This window comes from Carassius gibelio, chromosome B25 (assembly GCF_023724105.1).
Source record: "Carassius gibelio isolate Cgi1373 ecotype wild population from Czech Republic chromosome B25, carGib1.2-hapl.c, whole genome shotgun sequence".
NCBI classification, from domain to species: Eukaryota; Metazoa; Chordata; class Actinopteri; order Cypriniformes; family Cyprinidae; genus Carassius; species Carassius gibelio.
In genome coordinates this window covers 15,135,866-15,159,628 of record NC_068420.1, presented here as the reverse complement: position 1 = coordinate 15,159,628, position 23,763 = coordinate 15,135,866, and the positions used below count along the sequence as shown (strand labels likewise).

The window sequence follows — 23,763 nt, the reverse complement described above, 5'->3', positions numbered from 1 at the left end:
GACTGTGTAATAGCACCATCTGCTGTTCTGGATGATGAACTGCGGGAAAAAAAGAAGAACTTTACACAAGATAAAAAAAATTAGGCTGAAGACAAGTTTATACAGTATTTACTTTGGTTATATCTAGTATAAAAGTCTACAGTTAATAAAACCACACTTCAAATTCTTGTTCACATTTTCTTTGTTAAGGTTTCAACGTTTAAATAAGCATACTGTAGCTTTTCAGCAAACAGGTCGCATTATATAGTCCAATTACACCACATCAACTCTTAAAACTTCGGTCATACAATCACAAATATGAAAGAAAATACATGCATAGCAATGGTCCCATCTGAATATCGGTGGTCATGGTAATGCTACATTTGTCAAAGTGATATGACAATCGCCCAAAAATGTATTTTGAAGATTCAAACAGTCCAACTCAGAGTAATACAGTAGATCCAGTTACAAGGCATTAAGGTCCCCAACATCAGCACAAGTAGTCAGAGGAGACAATTCCCAAATGGGGACGTTTTATTGCTGTAATCTATGCTACTTCTTCTGATACAACTATTAGTGCAGTTTAAACAGTAGACCGAAAATGTCTCACGCGTTGCTGAATTAACCAGTTGCATTCACCCTGCAATCTTTGACTAAAACAACTAGACAATCACATTACAAGCAAAGAATTAATAAAATAAAAATTTTAAAAGCACAAAATACCACTTTTTGGCAACAGTGTGTTTCTTTTAAGAGCCTATGGTGAAAGATTGTAAACAGTAAATAATGGTTGCGTGTACATTGAGTATGTAACCTTATGCATTGGATGTCATTGAATAAAAAATGAAAAAGAGCTAAAATTAAAAATATCAAGTTGGAATAGGAAAGGTCAGTTTTCGTTAATAAGTTTTTATAAACATGCGTTAGTGGTTATCCTGTTTTACAAAATACAAAACATACTGTAGCACTGACACAAGACGCTAGTCTCTATACTTGATTTCACACGGCCAAGCAGGACTGTTTTCAAATTAAAACCTCAATTTAAATGCTAATTAAATAGTTAATGATCATTTTCATATTCAAAAAAGGTCACAAATAGTCACAAATAAGTGCTAGACTGAATTAGAATATATACGCTATACTTCTACAGTACAACACAGGAACAATTTCACAGGTTTAGCTTTGTCAAGACACACATCTTCTATGAGTGACTGTGATTTTGGCAAGTAAGACGTGTTCCCTTTGATACCGGACCTGAAGATGTTCCTTCACCCATCTTGCTCTACAGCCATCATGTTCGTTCTTTGAAACCTTCCTGCAGATGGATGTCCGTCTGTGCTATACATGGACGTGCCTGTGAGGAGAGCTCATTGAAAACACAAGTGCTTTAACCCACTGGGGGTCATAAAAATGGCATTTACAGATTTTCTCTATTACATTTTTTTAACCAGTGCAAGAACACAGTGTGTATACTGTATAAAAGACACATATTACAACAAGGCAGATTCACTGACTAATTCAGAAATACTGTACATGATACATCTAAGCCTTCAGCAGCAAATGTTTTAAGACAGCACGTTGCTGTGTCCATATAAGAATATTTTACAATAACACACACAAAAAAAAAAAATTTGTATTTGATCCATCATCTTTTGACACAATCATCACGATTATCACCACACAACAATGGAAACGTTTCCCATTGTGACTCTACCACTGAGTGAACTGACTAAATCTCTCAAAACTGCATCGTTCCTCTGTTCCATCTTGACTTTAAGGGCTTGGAAAGAAGAACCTTCATCTGTTCTTAAGCCTGACAGTCCAGCTCTTTGCAGGTGCTCGTGTGATATCTTATACCAGCAGAGCATTTCTGGCTGCTGCAGACACACAGCGAGGTGAACGTACTGTATACACTTGCCGTAAAAGTGTTACAGAAGAGCACACTTAAAGATGCTGTGCTTTTTAGAGCGCTTCTCTGAGATCTTCACCGGCCCTCCACGATCTCCTTGACCACCTTCATTCTAGTCAACAGAAAGATAGAAACATTTTAATTTGGCTTTGTAAAACACACACATATATATATATATATATATATTATATATATATATATATATATATATATATATATATATATATTAGGGTTGGTAATTTAACGCGTTAATTATATTAATTATGGAGAAAAATAACGTGTTAAAATGATTAACGCATTTAACGCACTTTCCCCGTCCCAGACCTATGTGGATCATCTGCCATTTCATACAGTCGATTGATGACCAATATGAGGCAGGGCAACACCTTAATGCATGATTGAGCCTAGAAAATATCCCTTAAAGGGGGGGTGAAATGCTCGTTTTCACTCAATATCCTGTTAATCTTGAGTACCTATAGAGTAGTACTGCATCCTTCATGACTCCAAAAAGTCTTTTTTATATTTTATATTTTATAAAGTTTTATTATATTCATAAGAGAAAGATAGTCTGTACCGATTTTTTCCGGAAAAACACGAGCGTCTGTAGGCGTGACGTGTGGGCGGGGCTAAAGAATCACGAGAGCGAATAGGCTTTTGCGCTGATAGCGTTTGGAAGCTGTGACATTACCTGAGGACAAAACCAACCAAAACAAACCATTGCTAACAGTCAGATTCAGCGTATATTTATGATCCAGAGGCTGAAATTTAACAAGAGCAGCAGCAACAACAGCGGCTCTATGTGGTATGTACTGAAACTGTATATATATTTGCTTAGCGGTTTTGGAAAATGATTAAGTTGCACTTTGTCGTTTTTTTTTTTTTTTTTTAAGCTGTACATGTGGAAAGTGTAGTTTGATGACAACATCGCATGTTGTTTACTTGATGTGCTTACGCGCTGATAGCTAAGTTAACAACACAGAGATATTTAAAGCCGTTTTACTCACCGCCTGCGGTTCCAACACACGATTGTGACCCTTTTTCGTTGGGACTGCATTATCCTTAAGAAATAAACGATGTGCAAATCCGTCGTCAAACTGGACCTTGTTTGTAAAACAAGCATCTTCGAAATGCAGGGAACAAACAAAAACACTTGCACAACTCCGTTGATGCTCTGTAAAAATAAACTCCATCCACTGGTCCCTTAATGCTGTTTCTCTTTTGGTAATCTGTGCAGGGTTGTCTTGCCCTGGCAACCAAAAACACACTTCTTTTGTGTCATTTCGCGACGCTCTCGCTCTGATCAGTGAATGTCTCTGCTCTCAGTGCTGTGCTATACGGGAGCGCGCGCTCTTCCGGCAGACGCGCCCTCAGGACCCATATAAGGAAATTCCGCTCCATCTAACGTCACACAGAGCCATACTCGAAAAAAACTTTCCGAAACTTGTGACAAACCGGAAGTAGTATTTTTGGAACAGAAATACTCCTTCAATCATACAACTTAATTTTTGAAACTTTGTCCATGTTTAGCATGGGAATCCAACTCTTTAACAGTGTAAAAAACTCAGTATGCATGAAATAGCATTTCACCCCCCCTTTAAATTCAAGATATAGGGCAAATGCCCCCTTTGAAATTTTGTCTCATATTTACATTACATATTTAAGAAAGATCACACGAGCTGTAGGCTAAGTTCAAATGTGATACTCATACAACAGTTCATTAAGAAGTTAATATTGTGTTATTTTAGACACAATGTTGTCTGTTTTGTTCAATTTTGCCAAACCAGAAGATAAAGACAAATCAGAATTGTTCAAACCCGAGCAACCCACAGCGGCATTTCATTTCTTAATCCACGTTTTGAACCAACTGGGTGAACCCTTTGGCGTGTTGAACCACTGGCCATAGTCTCGTTGGCTTTGAAGTGGTGCTGCACAGACTGATCGGTGTATGACATCAAAGAACCACTTGAGCGATTTTTGATTTAAATTTTGATTTAAAAATTCACCATTACCTTTTTAATATTTTTATTTAGTGGCTGAAATGGGTTTCCATTTAATCAAACTAAGTACAATCATAAAACAATGTTATAACCAGTTATAAAATAATGTCGTTTTTTTATTTTTTTACCCATATATATATATAAATCCTTTGTACAAATAATTATAAATTCTAACTAGAAAAATACTATTCCTTTTTTTTTAATGCCAGTTTTACAAAAAACTTCAAGAAATACTCACCATTTTTCTGCTAAGTCGAGCCATAATGTCTCTAGCAAGGGTGAAAAAGGCCTCTTCGACATTTACGCTGGTTTTTGCACTTGTTTCCAAAAACTTGATCCCGTAATCAATTGCCAACTGGAAAAAAAAAAAAAAAAAGTTATTAACAAGAAACAAAACAAAAACTACTAGATAAAATATTTCATAAAAATACTAAATATATCATTAAAATCTGCTCCAGTATCGCTCAAAATACTGAATATCTGATTCAAATTACTATATCTATAATAAAAAGCTAGTGTTACAAGAATGACATTTACACATTTTATTTGTTATTCTTATTTTAAAATATTTATTTAAATTACTTTTTTAATTATTTATTATTTGTACAGAAAACTCTAAGTAGAGGCCTCACTTTCTCTCCTCTCTCTTTGGACACCTGTCTCCTGTCGTTCATGTCACATTTGTTTCCGAGGATCATCTTCTCTACGTCAGACGATGCATGCTGAAATTAATAATTGAGAAGTTCAGCCCTTCAAGTTAAATTCTCTAACAAACGTATCAAATTAATAATATGTCATATAAACTTATAGAGTGGGTAACAATCCTATTATACAATGGCCCCCTAATATGATTGACCAGCCATGTAGTAACCAGTAATCAGAAACCAGGACCGAATCTGTTTTATAATGTAAATTTAAACACAACACAAATCAATATGTGAATACATCCCTCTTCAGTATTACCTCCTCGATGTTACGGATCCAGTTTTTAATGTTCTCAAATGACTTTTCACTGGTGATGTCATATACCAACATAATGCCCTGAAAACACAGCAAGCGGAAATATGAAACATCCATCTTCAATGATCCTCACTTTCACATATACATGAGTAGTAGCCAGTGGTGTTTACCATAGCGCCTCTGTAGTACGCCGTGGTGATCGTCCTAAATCTTTCCTGTCCTGCTGTGTCCCTGTAAAACAAACAGACAGTCACACACAAAAAGTATATGCATCCTTCTTCCTTCCTTGCTCGGTCACCCTGCTCTGCCTCAACACTTCAGTTTCGTTTACAGTGAATCCCACCCTGCTCTCTGCAAGCTTTTAATATAAACATCCTGTAGACAGAGAGAGAGAGAGAGAGCGGTACGGATGTACAGCCTGTCCATGACACTATCATCTGCACGTCTCATCCTTCATTAGTCACCTAACGGGACAGGGTGCGTGCGCATTATGACTGTTAGCAGGAAGGCCAGCCACAATGTGTAATGTGATCTCCTTCTTACTCATCAGTCTTCACAAATAAACGAACAAAGACTATTAAGAGTTTGCAGGTTAATGGGCTAGCCATATGCTATATTAGCATGTTAGCCAGTGTAGTCTAGTAACTTGTGTGTCGTTAAAGTATGCTAAGCTTTGTCTAAGTTTGTCTAAATTTCTAAATTTGACTTAAAGGCTAATGGCATGCTAAACTAGCAAAATAATGGGCTTGTGAAATGCTATGATAGCAGGTTACTGGTATGCTAGCAGTTGAATTGAGGAGGGCTACACAAAGCTTCCCTGCTAACAGTTTAACTTGCAATGGGAATCCAGAATGATAAATTACTTACGTATTTGACCATTTATAGTTACATATTATCATCTATTTGACATATAAAAAAAATTTAATGGATGTTTTCACCAGGTCTCTGTGTTTAGGAGTTCTAACTGATATATCAGCATTGTTTTTGCTAATCACAGGCAAGGTGTAGTTTAGATGGGAAAGAAACTGCACTTAACCGTACTGAATGTGCACTTATATAGTATATTACTTGGAGATAATATAATCTTCCTGAAATAAAAATCCACTTAAGTGAATTTAACACACTTTCAAAAGGTTTACTCTGTAATGAAGTCAAATTAAAAGTTTTACTTTAACGTACGTTTAGTTATAATCATTCATTTAATTACTATTTGGTGTGCTTTAAAAAGTACACAATTACTTAAGTACTTGATTACACTGTACTTGATTATATACTGGACTTATTTAATAGTACATTTAGCTATTACAAAGCTAATATATTTTAAATGTTTTAAGTCACAGCTTTATTAAAAAGTGTGTCTTTTCTTAAACTTTTTATTAGAAGCCTACAATAGCTTAATAGCTTCAGAGCTACTTACAAGCAACAAAACTCTGCCTAAGGGCAAAAACTTGAGTTCCCTATATTCAGGCAGTCTTTTTAAGATGTGAATAAAACACCAACAGTTTACACAGCTTTAAATATCTCTGAAGATGAAGTGTAAATGACATAACGGGACGCAAATAAAACAGGACTTATCGCTGCATACTCATGACAGACAAACACCTCACCATATCTGCAGCTTGATTTTCTTCCCATTCAGCTCAACAGTTCTGATTTTGAAATCAATTCCTGGCAACAGAGAAAAAGAGAAACATCGTCAGATCTTCAGTGACTGACACCACACGGAATCAATGGTACAATCAATGTTGCACGGCAGTGGTGAAGATATAATGACTTGTTTCCAGTTCCTGGGGTTAAGCTGCTCCTCTAGACATCTTTTGCCCTGCTGGTTGGTGGAAAATTGCTTTTTTTCTGTATTCCAGGTTGCTTCACACAAATGCTGTGTGCCACGCAACAACAAACTCAACATTTTAGGTTGCTCTGTATATATGACATCTCAAGCCTATTGATGGTGTTGAGAGATGAGCGATTTCCAATCAATAAATCAATCAAGATGGAGGATTCAGATGATGCAAAATGTGGCATTCAGTAGAAACTCAAAGAGAAATCAAAGAGATAAATAAAGGTCCACTGATTGGCCAAACGCTTACAAAACACTAGCTACCCAGCATTTTTTTAAAACCCTGTAGAAATATTTAGGACAATTGGAATGTTGCATAAAACATTTGCAAATAAAGCACCGTTTCCTTCCAGTGAGTTGAAAAGAACAAAACCATCACTTCCTGATTAACTTGCGCGAAATATCACAAAGACATTTTTAATTTGCTTCAGTAGGAGTAGGCACTGTATATATAATTATGTTTGTATACAAAAAAATTACAAGCTTCATAGCATGCAGACGAAACGCGGTCATGTTATCTTATTTTCGGAGCCTGATGTTTGGAAACGCAGTTCTGGGAGTTAATTATAACAAAGCACTTTGACTATACTAAGCATTGTAGAATGACAAAACTATCATTTCAGATGCTTCGCAGTGAAATCCATCAATGAGATCCAGGTATGATGTCCCTTCGCAAAGTCACGTCTTTTTTGATGTGCACAATGGAATTTATTTGGTTAAAGTGTTTCCATCACATGTTTTCATACTGGATAAGAAATGTATCCTACTTCCCTGTTGAAAAAAACAACAACAAAAAACAGCATATGCTGGATAGGTATGTTTTGAAGCATGGCTGCTAGTTTGAGCTGGTTTAAGATGGTTCTTAGCTGGTCATGAACTGGTTTAAGCTGGTCCTGAGTAGGAGCCAGTTGCTTAGGACCAGCTCAAACCAGCAGCCATTCTTCAAAACATACCTAAACTGTTTTTTTTTTTCAACAGGTTTAGTTGAGTGCATTCATTTTTATTGCACATTTTTAAACATTTATGTGCATCTTGGCGTTTCCATCCAGATTTTGTATGCGATATCCAAAAATGTGCATACAAATATGTGGGTGGAAACATAGCTATGACATTTACATTCACTTATCTAGCCAAAGCAACTTTGTTAAGCAATATCACAACCCTGAGAGACACACACGCAGTCACAGGAAGCGGAGGTGGGACGCTCAGAGGAGTGCGGGGAAGAATGCAGAGTGGCCACAACTGGGGTCATGGACGTCCTGGCACAAGAAGGCAGATGCCAGTCAAATGCTCGGCTGCATTGGCGGAAGAATGCTGAGATGGGCTGAGTGAACATCACGAGAGCATGATGGGCATTCAAACAGTACAGCCCTCTGTTCATGGTCAAGTCTACTATGACCTCGCACAAAGGAACCGTACTTTCCCCAGCACCCCGTCCTGATGTTGTCACCAAAATGTTGTTCATGCAGACTGACCGTGACGAATTCTAGCATCCCAACATCAACACTTTCAGCAAAACTGCTGCTTTTCACCAGGGATTGTAACTGATAAACAGGCTGCAAATACAACTAAAGTCTGAAAGAAAGTCAAGGCTCAGAGACCCTATTGCAAGACAGCATTGCATACAAAGGCAGAGAAGGCGTTGGTGACGTTTTAATCAGATGGAAAAACTGACAAAGGAAATGACTAAACTCTCTGTGCAGGCAGGCGAAAGACAACTGTGCAACATTCACACACACACACACTGCAAAATTATTTTCTCATGCAGTATCCTGTCTAAAAATCTTTAACGCAAGATAAATGTACTTCTTTAAGATATTAAAAATATATAATTTTGACACTTATACTTGTTTTTTATTTAAAAGTAGATGTCATTTTAATCATATACTGTACACTCATAAAAATAAAGGTTCTTTATCAGCTTCCATGGTTCCATAAAAAACCTTCACAGTACTTTATACCGTAAAAGGTTTCTTAAGATTATTAAAATCTTCTTTACACTAAAAAAAATGGTTCTTTAAAGAACTGTTCACTAAAGAACCCAGAATGGTTCTTTTCTGCTTTGAAAAGCCCCATTTGGAACCAGAAGTTTTCTAAAAAGGTCTACAACAAAACATCTATCAGCAATGTACTGAGTGGCTTGAGTCCACCAGTGTGAACACAAAATGAATACATATAACTCAATACACCGTTTATGTTTCCCTTGTGTAGTCTCCTGTATGAGCTTGTAAGGCCACTAGTGAACGGGTTTCACAGGATAAAAGTAGATACAGCTCTGGTCAGCAAAATATGACTCTCACACCTTTACAGAGCTGACGGCATTGTTTCCAGAGCAGACTACCTAACTCATATCTATCTATCTATCTATCTATCTATCTATCTATCTATATATATATATATATATATATATATATATATATATATATATATAGGCAAATATAGATAGATGTCTAGATATAGATGTCTATATATTAATACTAATACTAATTAATACTAGTTTTATATTAAAACAGATACAGATTTACTAATTTAAACAAATAAAGTGCGTGTGTGTGTATGTGTAATAAGTATTTGTCAATAACAAGCTTAACAGTTGTATGTACTCAAAGGCCTATGCATTTGTAAATGAATCCAGATGTTTTAGTTTTACACATAATCACATTATTGATTTTAAAAAAAACACAGGTGGTTTTTAAACGTACTTTATCAATACAAATGCCCCTAGAAACTGAATTAGAACAGATTTACTGCACTACTGTCCTGCACATAACGGGACACAGTCCAATACCTTCAACCCAGATCACCGGTGAACTGACCGATTGTGGAGATGAAGGTGGTGTTAAACGCGTCCTCGCTGAATCTGAACAGCAGACATGTTTTTCCCACTCCACTGTCTCCTATTAGCAAGAGTTTGAAGAGGTAATCGTAGGTCTTCGCCATTTACCGAGCCGGTATTTCCTTATTGACTGACAGTGCACAGTCTCCCTTGTTCGAGGCACTGACACACAAGTCATGCGTCTCTGGCAAGGGCGGAGCCTCGTGGTGTGACGTCAGCGCGTGCTTGCTGCGTGATTGGTCAGTGTAGTTTCTAGGAGGACAGTCAGTGATACGGAAAGAAAGAAAAAAAGGTTTTAAAAGAATTATTCTAGTGTAGACTCTTAAAACATATTTAAAGATGTTATACTGATATATTGATTTGATACGTAACACTAAGAATAAATAATTTTGTCTTAACCCCCGGTTTCACAGACAAGGCTTAAACCTTGTCCCAGACTAAAATGTAAGTCTTAGATGTTTCAACGAAATAAAAGTGTCTTTGTTTTGTCTCGAGATGCACACCAGTAAGTGTTTTTATTTTTTTAAAGGCACATTTATAATAATTACTTTTTACTGTTTAAATAAAAATAATTAAATTATTATAAAGCTTTTATGTATTTGATCTTTTCATACCCTTTCTTTAACTATTGCATTTAAATTTTTTGTTAATACTATTAAGACGTAGAAATTCCAATTTCCAAATATATACAACTCATGAATCAATAATAATAATAAACACAACAAATGGATCATGTGCTTCATATATTCGATAACAGTTCTTGTACATTAACTGTCCAGAACTGAAAATAATGCTAATGGTGCTGCCATTGAACAACCGTTAGGGGGCGAAGTCACAAGATCTGCCAGCTGAATTTAAATAGTAGGTACAGGGATACTCAAATATTGCACTGCATTCGAATAAGAATACATAATAACGCAAAAATAAATAAATAAACAAAAAATTCACCACGAAATGCATCCCGTGTGGATGGCTGCTAATAAAAACAGTAGGTGCCCCACTATGACTATCAAGGTTGCCAATACGGGAACAATTCACCCACAAGGTTGACTTTCTTTCTTTCTTTCTTTCTTTCTTTCTTTCTTTCTTTCTTTCTTTCTTTCTTTCTTTCTTTCTTTTAAATTACAAAATTTTAATTGTACAGCTTCTTCTTCTTCTTCTTCTTATTTTTATTATTATTAATATAATCATCACATCATGTCCCAGAGCTGATGGCCGTCAGTGTTCTTTGTTGAGATATAGCCTATAAGGTGACCGATAGCATCATTTCGCTATCACTTATTGTCGAGCTGATGTAATATTCGGGAAATCCCTGTAATGTTGTCAGGTTTTATAGGGTCTAATGTATAAAGGCGTGTTTTATTGTGGAGCATGCCTGGGCATGTCTCTTCAGATGTGCTTTATGAAGCTGAACTTGGCAACTCTTGCAGTCATCTAGAGACTCGAGGAAAAATACTCAAAGCAGCAGAGCCACGAATGCGATTATCAGCAGCTCCCGACAATGCCTGTAAGTGCGTGTGCTCAACTAGACAACGATTCTCGCATTTGACAGCTGTTCATATATGCTCTGTCGTCTGTTCCGGTTGTTGATTGTTTTAACCGTGCGGTAAACATGGGAAAGTTTGTGATTTCACGTGGCGCTGCGCAGGTTCAGAGAGGGCCTAATGTTTCACTTGACACGAGACATGTTTAAACTGTTTCAGGGCACCGAGTAAAACGCGAGGCTGGACAAGATTCATGTCTTATTTGTCTTTTTAAAAGTAAGGTTTTATAGTTTTCAGACTGACAGTGATGGGAGTGATCAATATGGCTGTTAAACAGTTGTTTTCGTGTGCAAAGAAACACAGTGTCAGTTTGTAATGATATTACGGTAGTGCCTTCATAAATGTTGTGTTGCCTAGATTGTAGATTTTATAGCTAAGAGAGTAAAATGACTGTCATATTGTTGGAGATAGAGAGAGAGAGAGAGAGAGTGAGTGTGTGTGTGTGTGTGTGTGTGTGTGTGTATTAGTAACATTTATGGGGTGTGTGAATGAAATATAATTGACATACATTTATTACGTAAATGTTTAAATGTGATTTTATGTAAATATTTGAAATGTCAAAAACTCAAATTGAAAATGTCAATATTTTCAGATATATATATATATATATATATATATATATATATATATATATATATATATTTGTGTGTTTGTGTAATTTTAAATATTAATATATTTTTATATATTATATGTTCTGCTGCTGCTTTGTGTGTATATATATATATATATATATATATATATATATATTTAAATTCTAACTAAAAGTATTGAAAATGTAAATGTTTACATTATTTATATATATATATATATATATATATAAGAATAATATTTTAACTATATTTTTGCCAGCTGGCCAAAGATCTGTTGAACCCGTCCTTTGATTTTGAGAGAAGGCAGCATAAGAAGAAAAGGCTTGTGCAGAGTCCCAACTCGTACTTCATGGATGTGAAGTGCCCAGGTTTGAGATCTTTAGAAGAACCATTTGTTTGTCTTATCACTTGCAGGAAATGTAATCTTTTTCTGCTTCTCTTTACGCAGGTTGCTATAAGATCACGACTGTGTTCAGTCATGCGCAGACGGTTGTGTTGTGCGTTGGGTGTTCAACAGTGCTCTGCCAGCCCACAGGAGGAAAAGCAAGGCTGACCGAAGGTGTGTGTTTGCTGAATGATTGTATAACATCCAGCCTGTCTAGAAATCAAAATAATTGATACAGTATCTTAAGCTACTTCTTTTCTTTTTTTTCAAATAGGTTGTTCTTTCAGAAGAAAGCAACACTGAGGAGGATGAAGAAGGTGTGGTGCATCTTCTTAATGCCTTACTTTTCATTGATTACAATGAATGATCTTGAATAATGTGATAATGAATGGTGCATGGCAGGTTCTTTCTACCGTGCTATCAGTTCAGTGCTTCTGAATAAAGTTTCTTCTGCATGATACAGCTGCATCCTCCAATTGAATTCAAACATTTCCAGAACAGTCAGTGCAGTTTCATTTCTCAGCTCATGCAATGCTCCATGATCTCATCTTATGTAATCTTTAACATCTATATTTTGTGGTTAAGAAACCATCAACATTATCATTCAAACTTTAGAGGATAACAAGGATATTTTAATTCTGTTAGTGCTCAGCAAGGCTGTTTATTTGATAAAAAATATAGACATATAGTGAAATATTATTATAATTTACAATAAAATTGTTATATTGTAAATTGTTTAATAATATAATTTATTCCTGGGATGTAAAATGGAATTTTAAGTATCAAATACTCGAGTCTTCAGTCACAAGATCCTTCAGAAATCATTTTGAGTTTTCTTTTTATTCATATTATACATACAAAAAAAAAAAAAAAAACAGTTCCTGATTAATATTTTTGTGGAAGCTATTTTTCATTGTTTTTTAAATAGAAAGTTCAAAAAACACTTTAAGTGGATTTTTTCCTTGTTCTTAATATCACTTTTGATCAATTTGATGTATCCTTGTGTATTTTCTTGTAAAACTTTATAATTATCTCACCGACCCTAGGCTATAAATCGTATGAGAGGGTTTGTGTACGATATAAAATTAGCTAGAATACTATAAACAGACTTTTACATTGGAAAGATCTTTGAGATTGATTTTATTCAGTTGCAATTATGTACAGTATATTAAAGGATGAATTTTAATGAAATGTTTGATTTGTGAAAAGAAGGAAACAACACATTAAATATATGGTGTGTCTCATTCTTAGAAAATATACAAATACAGATTTTCAACTGGCAGAAAAACGCGTCCCCCGCTCTTGACCAAAGCACATCTATAGATTAACATACAAAAGTCAACATACTCGAACATAAATAATAGTTTACATGCACATTTCCGTCACTATTAAATACCATTTGTAAATGACATTTTTATCCAAAATAGTTGCTTTAATTGAATGTCCGTTAATACTCATTTCTGGTGTTTTTTTGCCAAACACTCCTGGTTCCTCCTCGGACACTTCAGAAAGAACAATTGCAATGAAAGAAAGTGGTCCGTTTCGTAAGGCTTGGTGAGGAAACTCTTGCTGTACGTATAGCTCCGCACGAACTACATTAAACCAGCCTAATATTGAGTTTACATGTGCAGCGACACGAGGAATGCTCCAGTGTTTCTTCTCCATGACGTTTACTGAGTCTGGCACTGGACGCCACCATGCCTGGGCCCTTCGTCTTCATCGTAGGCTTCCCCGCTGCGGTTTCTCTCCTGTCTTTCATAGTCTACTTCACACAGGTCCACCTCCTCCATATCATCTGACATCATGATATGTTCTCTGACAGGAAGTAGCCTCTCCAGGTCAGGCAGCATGTGCTCAGGTAGCCAGTGTTTATCTGGGAACTCGATCTGAGAGAACAGAAAGGCTTCAGTAAGATGTGATGCTCCCAGCACAAATTATAATTCAGTCACTGTTTGCTTTCACACGTGATCTTTTTTTCCCTCCATTATTTATTATATATTTACTAAACCTTTTATCTCCAATGTGATTTGGCTGTAAGCAATTTGTTTTAGTTTTTTTAATAGAAGATTCCAAGCAAAATACTCTAAAATAAAAATAAGAGATGAAAATTTAATTATATTAAATAACTTTATTTAATTAGAAATGGGTTTTTTAGACGTAAGAAATTTTTGTTCCTATAAGATGCAAATATATATATATATATAAATATAATGATAATCACACATTTCTTTTTACGTTCTTTTCAGTATAATAGATTGTCTAATTCATTTAGAGCTAATTAAATGTATATGTAATGTTTTTTAGAAGTATATTTAATGTTTTGCACAGCAAAACTTAAGTCCAAATAGTAATGAAAGAAATAGAATAAAATATAATAATAGTAAGATTTTTAATGATCACAAATCAGAGTAAATTGTCTATTTCCCCCCATAATGATTTCAATTAATTATTAGTAATTACTTTTTTTTGGCAGTAATTCATTTATGGTTTGTTTCTTGAAGATGCAAAGCGACATTAAAAAACAAACAAAAAACAAGCACTTACTGAAATTACTGAAATAAAAATAATAAAACATGTTATAAGTAATGTAATTAAGTACTGACTTACCTCAAACTTTATGATGAGAAGCCCTTTCTCATAAGGGTCTCTGTACACAGGCATGCCCTCATTATGAATACATTTTAGATCATTAGGCTTTATTACTTGACCTAAAAAATAAAAAGAAGAATGAAATCTGATGTCCTAAATATCAAATGAAATATCACTTGAATATTACGCACGTATAAATAGCATATAGGACATACCTGGAGGTGAGTGAATGAGCAACGATCGGTTATCTAGCGTGCAGATCGTCTTTTTGAACCCACAGAGCGCCTCCACCAGCTTGATCTTCATCTTCATCATCAGGTTGTCTTCTTGTCTTTGGAAGACGGGGTGATCTTTCAAATCCAGTACGATTATAACATCACCAGGCTCCAGTCCAGGCTCTTGATCTCCTTCTCCGCTGAATGTGATCTTCTGGCCGTCCTTCATACCTGTGATAAAGACCATTATTAGTATACTTCATTAGATTACAGAAGCGCCTGGAATTCAGCAAACGTCATGTTCTTCTACCTTTGTCGATATGGACTTCAAGAATCTTCTTCTTGCGCTCTACTTTGTGTCCATTGCAGTTCTTGCAGCGGTCCTTGGAGTTGAACCTCTCTCCCTGTCCTTGGCAGTCGGAGCACATGCTCTGGATCTGCTGGATCATTCCCGGTCCGATCTGTTGCACCTGGACCTGAACCCCTCTTCCTTTGCAAGTTGAGCATTTTTCAATTGTGCCTTTTTTGCCTCCATAACCTGCAAGACAGATCATTTTGGATTACAATATTATTAGAACAATTTTCCCGTTAAAGGAACTCTTGCAACCTTCTTACCTTCACATTTCTCACAGATCACGTTCTTCTGAAGGCCAAGTTTTCTTGTCGAGCCATTGTATAATTCCTCCAGTGTGACTCCCAGCTGGTGAACCACATTCTTACCTGAATAAAGAAAACAGATAGCACGCCGTATTAGCTACCAACCACCAGGATTTGAAACATTAAAGTGCATAAACTGTATTTAAGACTAAATACCTCTCCTTTCTCTCTGCATTCTGCCTCCGCCGCCGAAGAACATGTTGAAAATGTCCATGGGAGATTCTCCTCCTGCCATGCCTCCCTCCTTTATGGCTTGTTCGCCTCCTTGGTCATACAAATCCCTCTTTTTGGGATCGGACAGGACCTCGTAGGCTTGTGATATTAGTTTAAACTGGAGGAAAGGAAAGAGATTCATTTTAATAATGCATGCATAAACCCACTTCCCATCACGAGTCTATTATCCTGTACTGTTATATACTATCTTTTAAATTGCTTAATTTTTTACTTAATATTTGTATTTATTCATATATTTGATTGTTTGTAATTTTGTTCGCCATTGTTTTTATTTATGTCTCCTTCTCTAAAATCCCAACAAATATCTAAGTAAGACAACATGGTCACACTTTATTTTAAGGTAAACTACAACTTTTGCTGTAATTAATCTCCTATTTTGCTGCCTGTGTTATGCAAGTGTTATGAAATTCAATTCAATTTTATTTGTATAGTGCTTTTTATGATTCAAATTGTTAGCAAAGCAACTTTCCTGAAAATTAAGTATCTATAATATTATAGATGTTAATTTTTTTTCACAAGACTGAATATACGCGTTTAACATTCATCAGCATCGTAAATCCTTTAGTTTTTTTTATATTTAGATTTTTTTTAAATGCATGCATGTACATGTATAACACTATACTTTGCATTATATCACCTTTGCATCAAATTACAAAATAAAAACAAAAAAAGCAATGACTAGTTAACGCTAAAGTGAGGGTGTTTCTAATGCAGTGTCTATGGGAGGGACGGTCAATTTGACAATTTCAAATTATCCCAACTGATGACTTCCACTGCTGAGAAACCCTGAAATGTGAAAGATATGTGCTTTATAATTTCTAGTAAACAGCCAATGTGTTCATAATTGACATGCTAATGAGAAACTAGTAAATAGTGAGAATCGGTCCCTATACTACAGTGTAACAACATGAAATAAGATAAAATATAATCATTAAACAAAATACTTCAATTAAATTGTTTTGTTTTATCTTCTTCCATTACTGTCAATGGATTCTGCACCGTTTACCGCTTCATTCAAAATAATAAAAAGGTTAAAAAAATCTAATAATAACACAAATACAAATCATGAACTATTTGCATCCATATATGTGGATGGGTCTCAAAGCCGTGTTTAGAAACGCATCTCGCAGGAGTGTTCAGGACACTTCCAGAGGGTTCCTCGTGTTTCTGTCGCTGTATTTAGAAGTCGACGTGAAACATGACACAGCCTCCGCTTACTTTCTCGCCCTCGTTCGGGTTTTTGTCCGGGTGATATTTCAGCGCCAGTTTCCGATATGCCTTCTTGATCTCGTCCAGCGAGGCTTTGGGACTGACGCCGAGCAGATCGTAGAAGCCGGTTTCTCGAACCATCTTTGACAGAATCAGCTACAGAGTACAGAAACACAACATATCAACAGTCCTGCCTAGGACAGTTAAAAGACATTAAAGCTGAATACAGTGTTTAATAATGCCACTAAACATATATGTGTTACATAAAACAATATTAGAGAAGGTCGCATAAAACAATTTTAGAGAAGGTCGCATAAAACAATATTAGAGAAGGTTAATAGACGCGGTCACTTTAATTACAACGGACTGTTATTACTTGAAAGCTAACGTGGTACTCAAACTGTCCTTTACACTAATGAATGGCTCTAGAGAGAACACCTCAAATAAATCTTCGTGGTTGTATTCGTGTACGTTATGAGTGTGAGGATACTCACAGGAATAAAGGAAGAGTTAAAGCCGGCTCGCTGTGTCGCTGGGTTCGTCTCTCTGCTTGTGTGACTGTTGTACTGCTGCTGAGCGCAGCGCGCGCTGTCGCTCTTATATAAACCGCGGTGCTCCAGAACCTTCTCGAGCTCCGGCGCCGGAACCTTCCACGAGAACAATAGACGGGAGAAGGGCATGCAGAATGGTATCAACAGATGTTGGTATCCAAACAATTATGAATTAAAGTCATACCTAACGTTATGTATGTTAGAATGGGTTTGTATGATGTTTTAATTTACAGTGATATGCAAAGTAAGTTAGTTTTTTTTTTCAAGAAATGTAAGTTGCATGTGCAAATACTGAAAAATTTAGCCTACGCAAAAAGAAAGAAAGAAAATAAAGACAGCTATAGCAATGTATCAGATATAGAACGTAGCAAGTTATTACTAAAGCAAAGTAAGATGTTGGCATCCAAGCAATTATGAATTAAAGTAGGCTAGTACTACCTAACTTTGTGTATGTTAGAATGGGTTTGCATGGTGTTTTAATTTACCGTTACATGCAAAATCGATTTTTTTTTTGTAAAGAAATGTAAGATGCATGTGCAAATACTACAAAATGAATGCAAAACAAGAAAAGAAAGTTATAGCACGTGTATCAGATATAGAACGTATCAAGTCATCACTAAAGCAAATTAAGTCTAGATCCAACATGTGTCAACTCAAGTATAATTTATTTCTTCTCGAGCTCCGGCGCTGGAACCTTCCATGCGAAGAATAGACGGGATGATGGGATGGAAGAAGGGCATGCAGCTTGGTATCACGAGATGTTGGTATCCAAGCTAATACGAATTAAAGTCTTACCTAACGTTATGTATGTTAGAATGGGTTTGCATGATGTTTTAATTTACAGGGACATGCAAATATATATATATATAGAGAGAGAGAGAGATACATTTTCTAAAGAAATGTAAGTTGCATGTGCAAATACTGCAAAATGAATGCAAAAAAAGACAGTTATTGCACGTGTATCAGATATAGAAGTTATTACTTAAGCAAAGTGAAATCATGAGATGTTGTTGGTATCAAAGCAATTATGCATTAAAGTCCTACCTAACTTTTTGTACGTTAGAATGGGTTTGCATGATGTTTTAATTTACAGTAACATGCAAAGTAGATTTTATTTTTAAAGAAATGTAGGATGCATGTGCAAATACTGCAAAATTAATGTAAAGAAAAGAATGTTATAGCACGTGTATCAGATTTAAAACGTAGCAAGTCATTACTAAAGCAAAGTAAATCTAGATCCCACATGTGTCTATTCAGATTTAATTATATAGCGCTTTAAACAAAACATTACAGATCGTTTTAAAAGCAGCTTTACTGGGATTAACGGGAACATCATTCTTGCTTTTAACTAATGGAAAATGTCATTGCAAAAATCTATTAGCCAATTGCTCAGCAGAGGTCGCTCTGTAACAAAGTAAACTTTTCAGCAGGCTAAACGAAGATGAGGCATGTTATTTACAATTGTGTTATTTGTTATTTTTTTATTTGCTTGGTTTAGTTTAATTAAATTTAATGTTAGTACATTAAAGTAAATGAAACGGTTACCAAGGCAATTAGCTGTAACGACACAGTTTATTCATATTTTATTTTAGTTATTGTTCATTTTATTGCAAGCAACAGAAATATGAATCTGAATGAGGATTAGGGCTATTTACCTCCTATTAATATAACAAAAACATATTTATTAGTTCAACAGTTTTGCCCTATAAAGTTTATATAGCTTGTGAAACATTTAAAGTGAAATGTATTATATATCACTTTGTTTAGATGTTAACCTGGCTTTTAAACTTTTCCCCAGTTTATTAAGAAGCCAATGCCTCCAAAAGTTTACTGTCTAATTTCTTGATTTTCAGTTATTAATTTAGTGTCTAGAGATTTCATCTTCCTTTTTTATTTTTATTTTTAAGAAATTCACAAAACTGTTTTGGCAATCAGTTTATTAGAAATAAACACCAACAACAATAGTGGTGTAACATTATTTTATTGGTTTTGTTAAAAGAATCACATAATTCAATTTGTTGGGTCAAAGTTTCAGTGATTTTAAGGATGGTAGATTCTCTGTCATCCAGAAAACAGCCGTTAGTTCAACTGTGTTTCATAGACGGATGAGTAGATGCTGATTGAGTTCTCCAGCTCTTCTCTGTCAGAAATCTCTGTATTGTGATGTTTAGAAGAGCATTTGTATGATGTGATCCAGCAGTGATGTACAAGCGTGTAGAAACACATGTTCACAGATCGAGCTCATGTTCCACTGATTTGTGGCAGAGTGCACATATCCCATGAGAATGATCACCGGTGCAGTTCATTATGACAACAATAAACATGATACACAAAGACTGACAGCCAGAAACAGTCAAAGAGTCTGTCCTCATTTTGAACTGTGTATTTATTGTCATAATTAGCTGAAAAGGCTACCAAATTACATTTTGTCAAATCTGATTTAAGAGTGTGCTTATACATTTTTACTGTCAGCTTTTTAAAATAAATGTAATCTATTTTAATATTTGTTATAAAATAAAAAAGGTATATTTACTAAAATCACTTAAATGATTCCATTGCATAAGTATTCATACCCTTATCTGGGACAGTTCAAACTTAGCTCAGGAGTATTCATTTTGCTTATAGATGTTACTACACTTCAAGTGAAGTTAACCTGTGGCATATTCAATTGAATGGGCATGATTTGGAAAGGCAAACATGTCTTAATAAAAGGTCTAACAGATCATAATGCATATCAGAGCAAAAACCAAGCTCTGAGGTCAAAATAACTGCCTGTAGAGCTCAGAAACAGGTTTGCGTCTAGCCACACTTCCGTGGAAGAGTTCAGACAAGTATTCTGCTTCATTGAAGATTCACAGAAGCATGTAGTGCATGAAGAAGTTTAAAACAACCAGGACTCTTCATAGAGCTGGCCTCCTGGCCAAACTAAGCAATTGATGGAGAAGGGCTTTGTTAGTGTGTTGACCAAGATCCTGATGGTCACTCTAGTTGAGCTCCAGCATCATGTGTGGAGATAGGAGAAATATACAGAAGGACAAACATCATTCCAACACTCCACCGATCTGGGCTTTATTGCAATGTGGCCAAACTCAATCTTCTCTTCAGCGAAGACACATAAAAACACACTAAGAATTTAAACACACACAAAAAAAAAAAAAAAAAAAAAAAAAAAAACACCTGAAGGACTCTCACATTGTGAGAAACTTGATACTCTGGTTTGATGAACCTCAATTCCAAGCATCATGTTTGAAGGAAACCAGCTCTGCTCATCACCTGCAGAGTACCATCCCAAAAGTAAAGTGTTTCATGCTTTGGGGCTGTTTTACAGCAGCAGGGACTGAGGGACTCATCAGAGTAGAAGAAACACTCAATGCACCAAAATTTTGAGGCTGTAAAGGTGCTTCACCTAAATATTTAGCTAATATTTAGTGCAATGTACTTATTTCAGTTCGGACAGGAAGCACACATTAACCCCCGGAACCATCAGCTTGGAAATAAATGACAATTAAGACACTTAATAATGTCTTTAAAAGCGAACAGTGGTAATCGTGTAGATGTGGCAGCGGGACGTCTATCCTGTAGCTTGGTTATGAAGATGAATGTCTCTCAGCAGTAAGGTCCATGCCAGCTATCTAGCTGATCTGAAACAAAGAAGAAGAGAACCAGAAGGTGCATGGTAATATGCTCATGCTTATAATGGGGAGGAAGGGAGGGTTGCAAGTCCTGAGTCTAATAAGTGAGTGGTAGTGATTGGAGCGATTTGACAGCTGACCGCATCAGCTGGTCGCAGCATATGCCTCCATGGCCTGACTGAACTAATGCTGCGCTCGATTTGTTTTATTAATTATTTTTTTATTTGAATAAATTTATGCAGTTGTGACAATTCTGTTTTTGCTTTGTCATGATGGTTTATGGAGTGTAGATTAATGTTTGGGAAAAATTCAATTAAAGCAGGATAATAAAAGGCAGCAACATAACAAAACATAAGAAAATGAAGGGGTATGAATACTTTTGCAAGACTCTGTACTATATGAACATCAACATGTCTGAAGTGTCTGAGTGAAAGTGCACTGATAGTAACAAAGATTTGAGCATTCAAGTTCACTGTGAAGGAGTTCATAGTCTCTATAGTGCAGTTTCTTTAACAAAAAAGTTCTCAGAGTTATAGCTGAACAGCTGAGCTTGTGTAAACTCTTGGTTTATAATGTCTGGAGTGCGGCTTTGCTTTGTCCTGCCCCTTTAACAGCTACAGAAAGTTTGTAGCTCCACCTGACTCTCTCATGTCAAGTCCAGTTTTATTCATCTCCGGAGCTAAACTTATAACTAGTTTAAAGCCCCACCCCCTGCCAAGACCGAGATTTCTGAAGCCCACCCCCTTCCAAGCCGAGATTTTTCTAGGCCCCACCCCCTTCCAAGACCGAGATTTCTCAAGCCCCACCCCTTCCAAGCCGAGATTGCTGAAGCCCCACCCCTTTGCAAGCCGAGATTTATGAAGCTCCACCCCCTTCCAATCCGAGATTTCTAAAGCCCCACCCCCTTCCAAGCCGAGATTTATGAAGCTCCACCCCCTTCCAAGCGAGATTTATGAAGCCCCACCCCCTCCCAAGACCGAGATTTCTGAAGCCCCACCCACTCCCAAGACCAAGATTTTTGAAGCCCCATCCCTTCCAAGCCGAGACTTCTGAAGCTCCACCCCTTCCAAGCCGAGACTTCTGAAGCCCCACCCCTGTATTGTGTTGTGCTCAGATGCAGCAGGTGAGTCAGCACACAAAATCAGTTGTGTACACCAGTCAGTACCAAAGCTGCCGAATTCTGACCCCCGATGGCCCCGCTGTGAACATGAGCGAGCTTCGGAAACTGAACTCAACTCAACTTTGTGCGCTGACTCACCTGCTACAACTGAACACGATACAAGTTTCAACCTGCTGGAGCACATGACACAGAAGATCTTCGAGTCTAAAGCTCCACCCCCTCCCAAGACAGAGATTTCTGAAGCCCCACCCCCTTCCAAGCCTGAGATTTCCGAAGCCCCACCCCCTTCCACGCAGATATTTCTGAAGCTCCACCCCTGTGTTGTGTTGTGCTCAGATGCATACAAGCTTCAACCTGCTGGAGCACATGACACAAAAGATTCATATGAGGAAGAGAAAGAAAGACTTCACTCTCAACAGACTTCTGACACAGATCTCGGATACCAGCGTTTCTTGGAGGCTCCGCTCAATCTCTTTCTGGAAATAACTGAGCACTAGTCCTTTGCTTTGACTATGAACGTGAAGTGAGCTTCAACACGGAACTGTTGTTGACACTCGACGAAGTTGACGGACACTGTTAGAGCTCACATTTCAGATAATATCAGTGAATGCCGATCTCAAACACAAAGATCCCTTCACTTCTGCTCCGACTGGACTTTCTCAGTGTATCACAAATTTATGAAAAAAAAGCACTTGAGGACTAACCATGATCATGAACATGTTCATCTGAATTAAGCTACAGCTCACTACAGAAGTCAGACTCTCCTTCTTCTGATCGAAAGATTGGGATTCCTCTTGACTGTCAAATATCGAGTTCAAACTTCATAAACTCTGGAATCGAACTCTAATGATGGACTCAACGGACAGACATGTTAACGGACTTGTTTATCAATAACTGTTCAGGCCTACTGATCTGCCGCTCTCCGAGCAATAATTTGTCTCTCCTTGTGCTCTGAATGAACTTTCTCTGAGGATCACAGGTTTTAATGAACGCTTGAGGAGTAACCAGTGGATTTCATGGACAAAGATGTGGTCTGTGTTATTCAACATCTGTAATTCAAAGGTTATCTGTTAAGTTATTTTGTACTAACTTCAATTATTTGAGAGTCATCTTGAATTATTTTTAACCAGTTACATCTGAAGTCCTTTTCCTCTCAAGTGCACATAGATATCCCAGCAGAATGATCACGGGTGCAGTTCATTATGACAACAATAAACATGATACACAAAGACTGACAGCCAGAAACAGTCAAAGAGTCTCTGTCTTCATTTTGAACGGTGTATTTATTGTCATAATTAGCTGAAAAAGCTACCAAATTACATTTTGTCAAATGTTCTGATTCAAGAGTGTGCTTGTACATTTTCACTTTCAGCTTTTTTTTTAAATAAACGTAATCTATTTTAATATTTGTTATATAATAAAAAAGGTTTATTTACTATTAAAAAATGAACGTTTTTGTTTCTCTGTATTATATCAGTATTGACAAGAAATTAATCTGCCTTTAATGGTGGAAGAA

The 23,763-nt window shown here is 36.3% G+C and overlaps 3 protein-coding genes across 3 annotated transcripts; 1 reads left to right on the top strand and 2 right to left on the bottom strand.

Annotated features, from left to right (window-relative positions):
* Window positions 1-92: 92 nt before the first annotated feature.
* Window positions 93-10,643, bottom strand: LOC128013993 (ras-related protein Rab-8B). Its single transcript, XM_052597214.1, has 8 exons — window positions 10,470-10,643; window positions 9,502-9,773; window positions 6,453-6,513; window positions 5,016-5,076; window positions 4,849-4,926; window positions 4,518-4,607; window positions 4,124-4,240; window positions 93-2,000 (listed from the first exon to the last, which is right to left on the bottom strand). The coding sequence occupies exons 2-8, from the start codon at window positions 9,623-9,625 to the stop codon at window positions 1,908-1,910; spliced, it is 624 nt and encodes a 207-aa protein (XP_052453174.1). The 5' UTR covers window positions 9,626-9,773; window positions 10,470-10,643; the 3' UTR covers window positions 93-1,907.
* A 222-nt stretch (window positions 10,644-10,865) lies between these two features.
* On the top strand, window positions 10,866-12,500 carry rps27l (ribosomal protein S27 like). Its single transcript, XM_052597215.1, has 4 exons — window positions 10,866-11,028; window positions 11,915-12,023; window positions 12,104-12,214; window positions 12,315-12,500. Exons 1-4 carry the CDS (start codon window positions 11,023-11,025, stop codon window positions 12,341-12,343), a joined length of 255 nt encoding a protein of 84 aa, XP_052453175.1. The 5' UTR covers window positions 10,866-11,022; the 3' UTR covers window positions 12,344-12,500.
* A 660-nt stretch (window positions 12,501-13,160) lies between these two features.
* On the bottom strand, window positions 13,161-17,568 carry dnaja (DnaJ heat shock protein family (Hsp40) member A). Its single transcript, XM_052597206.1, has 8 exons — window positions 17,439-17,568; window positions 16,954-17,100; window positions 15,658-15,832; window positions 15,460-15,564; window positions 15,155-15,382; window positions 14,845-15,075; window positions 14,648-14,748; window positions 13,161-13,926 (listed from the first exon to the last, which is right to left on the bottom strand). Exons 2-8 carry the CDS (start codon window positions 17,083-17,085, stop codon window positions 13,711-13,713), a joined length of 1,188 nt encoding a protein of 395 aa, XP_052453166.1. The 5' UTR covers window positions 17,086-17,100; window positions 17,439-17,568; the 3' UTR covers window positions 13,161-13,710.
* Window positions 17,569-23,763: the final 6,195 nt, after the last annotated feature.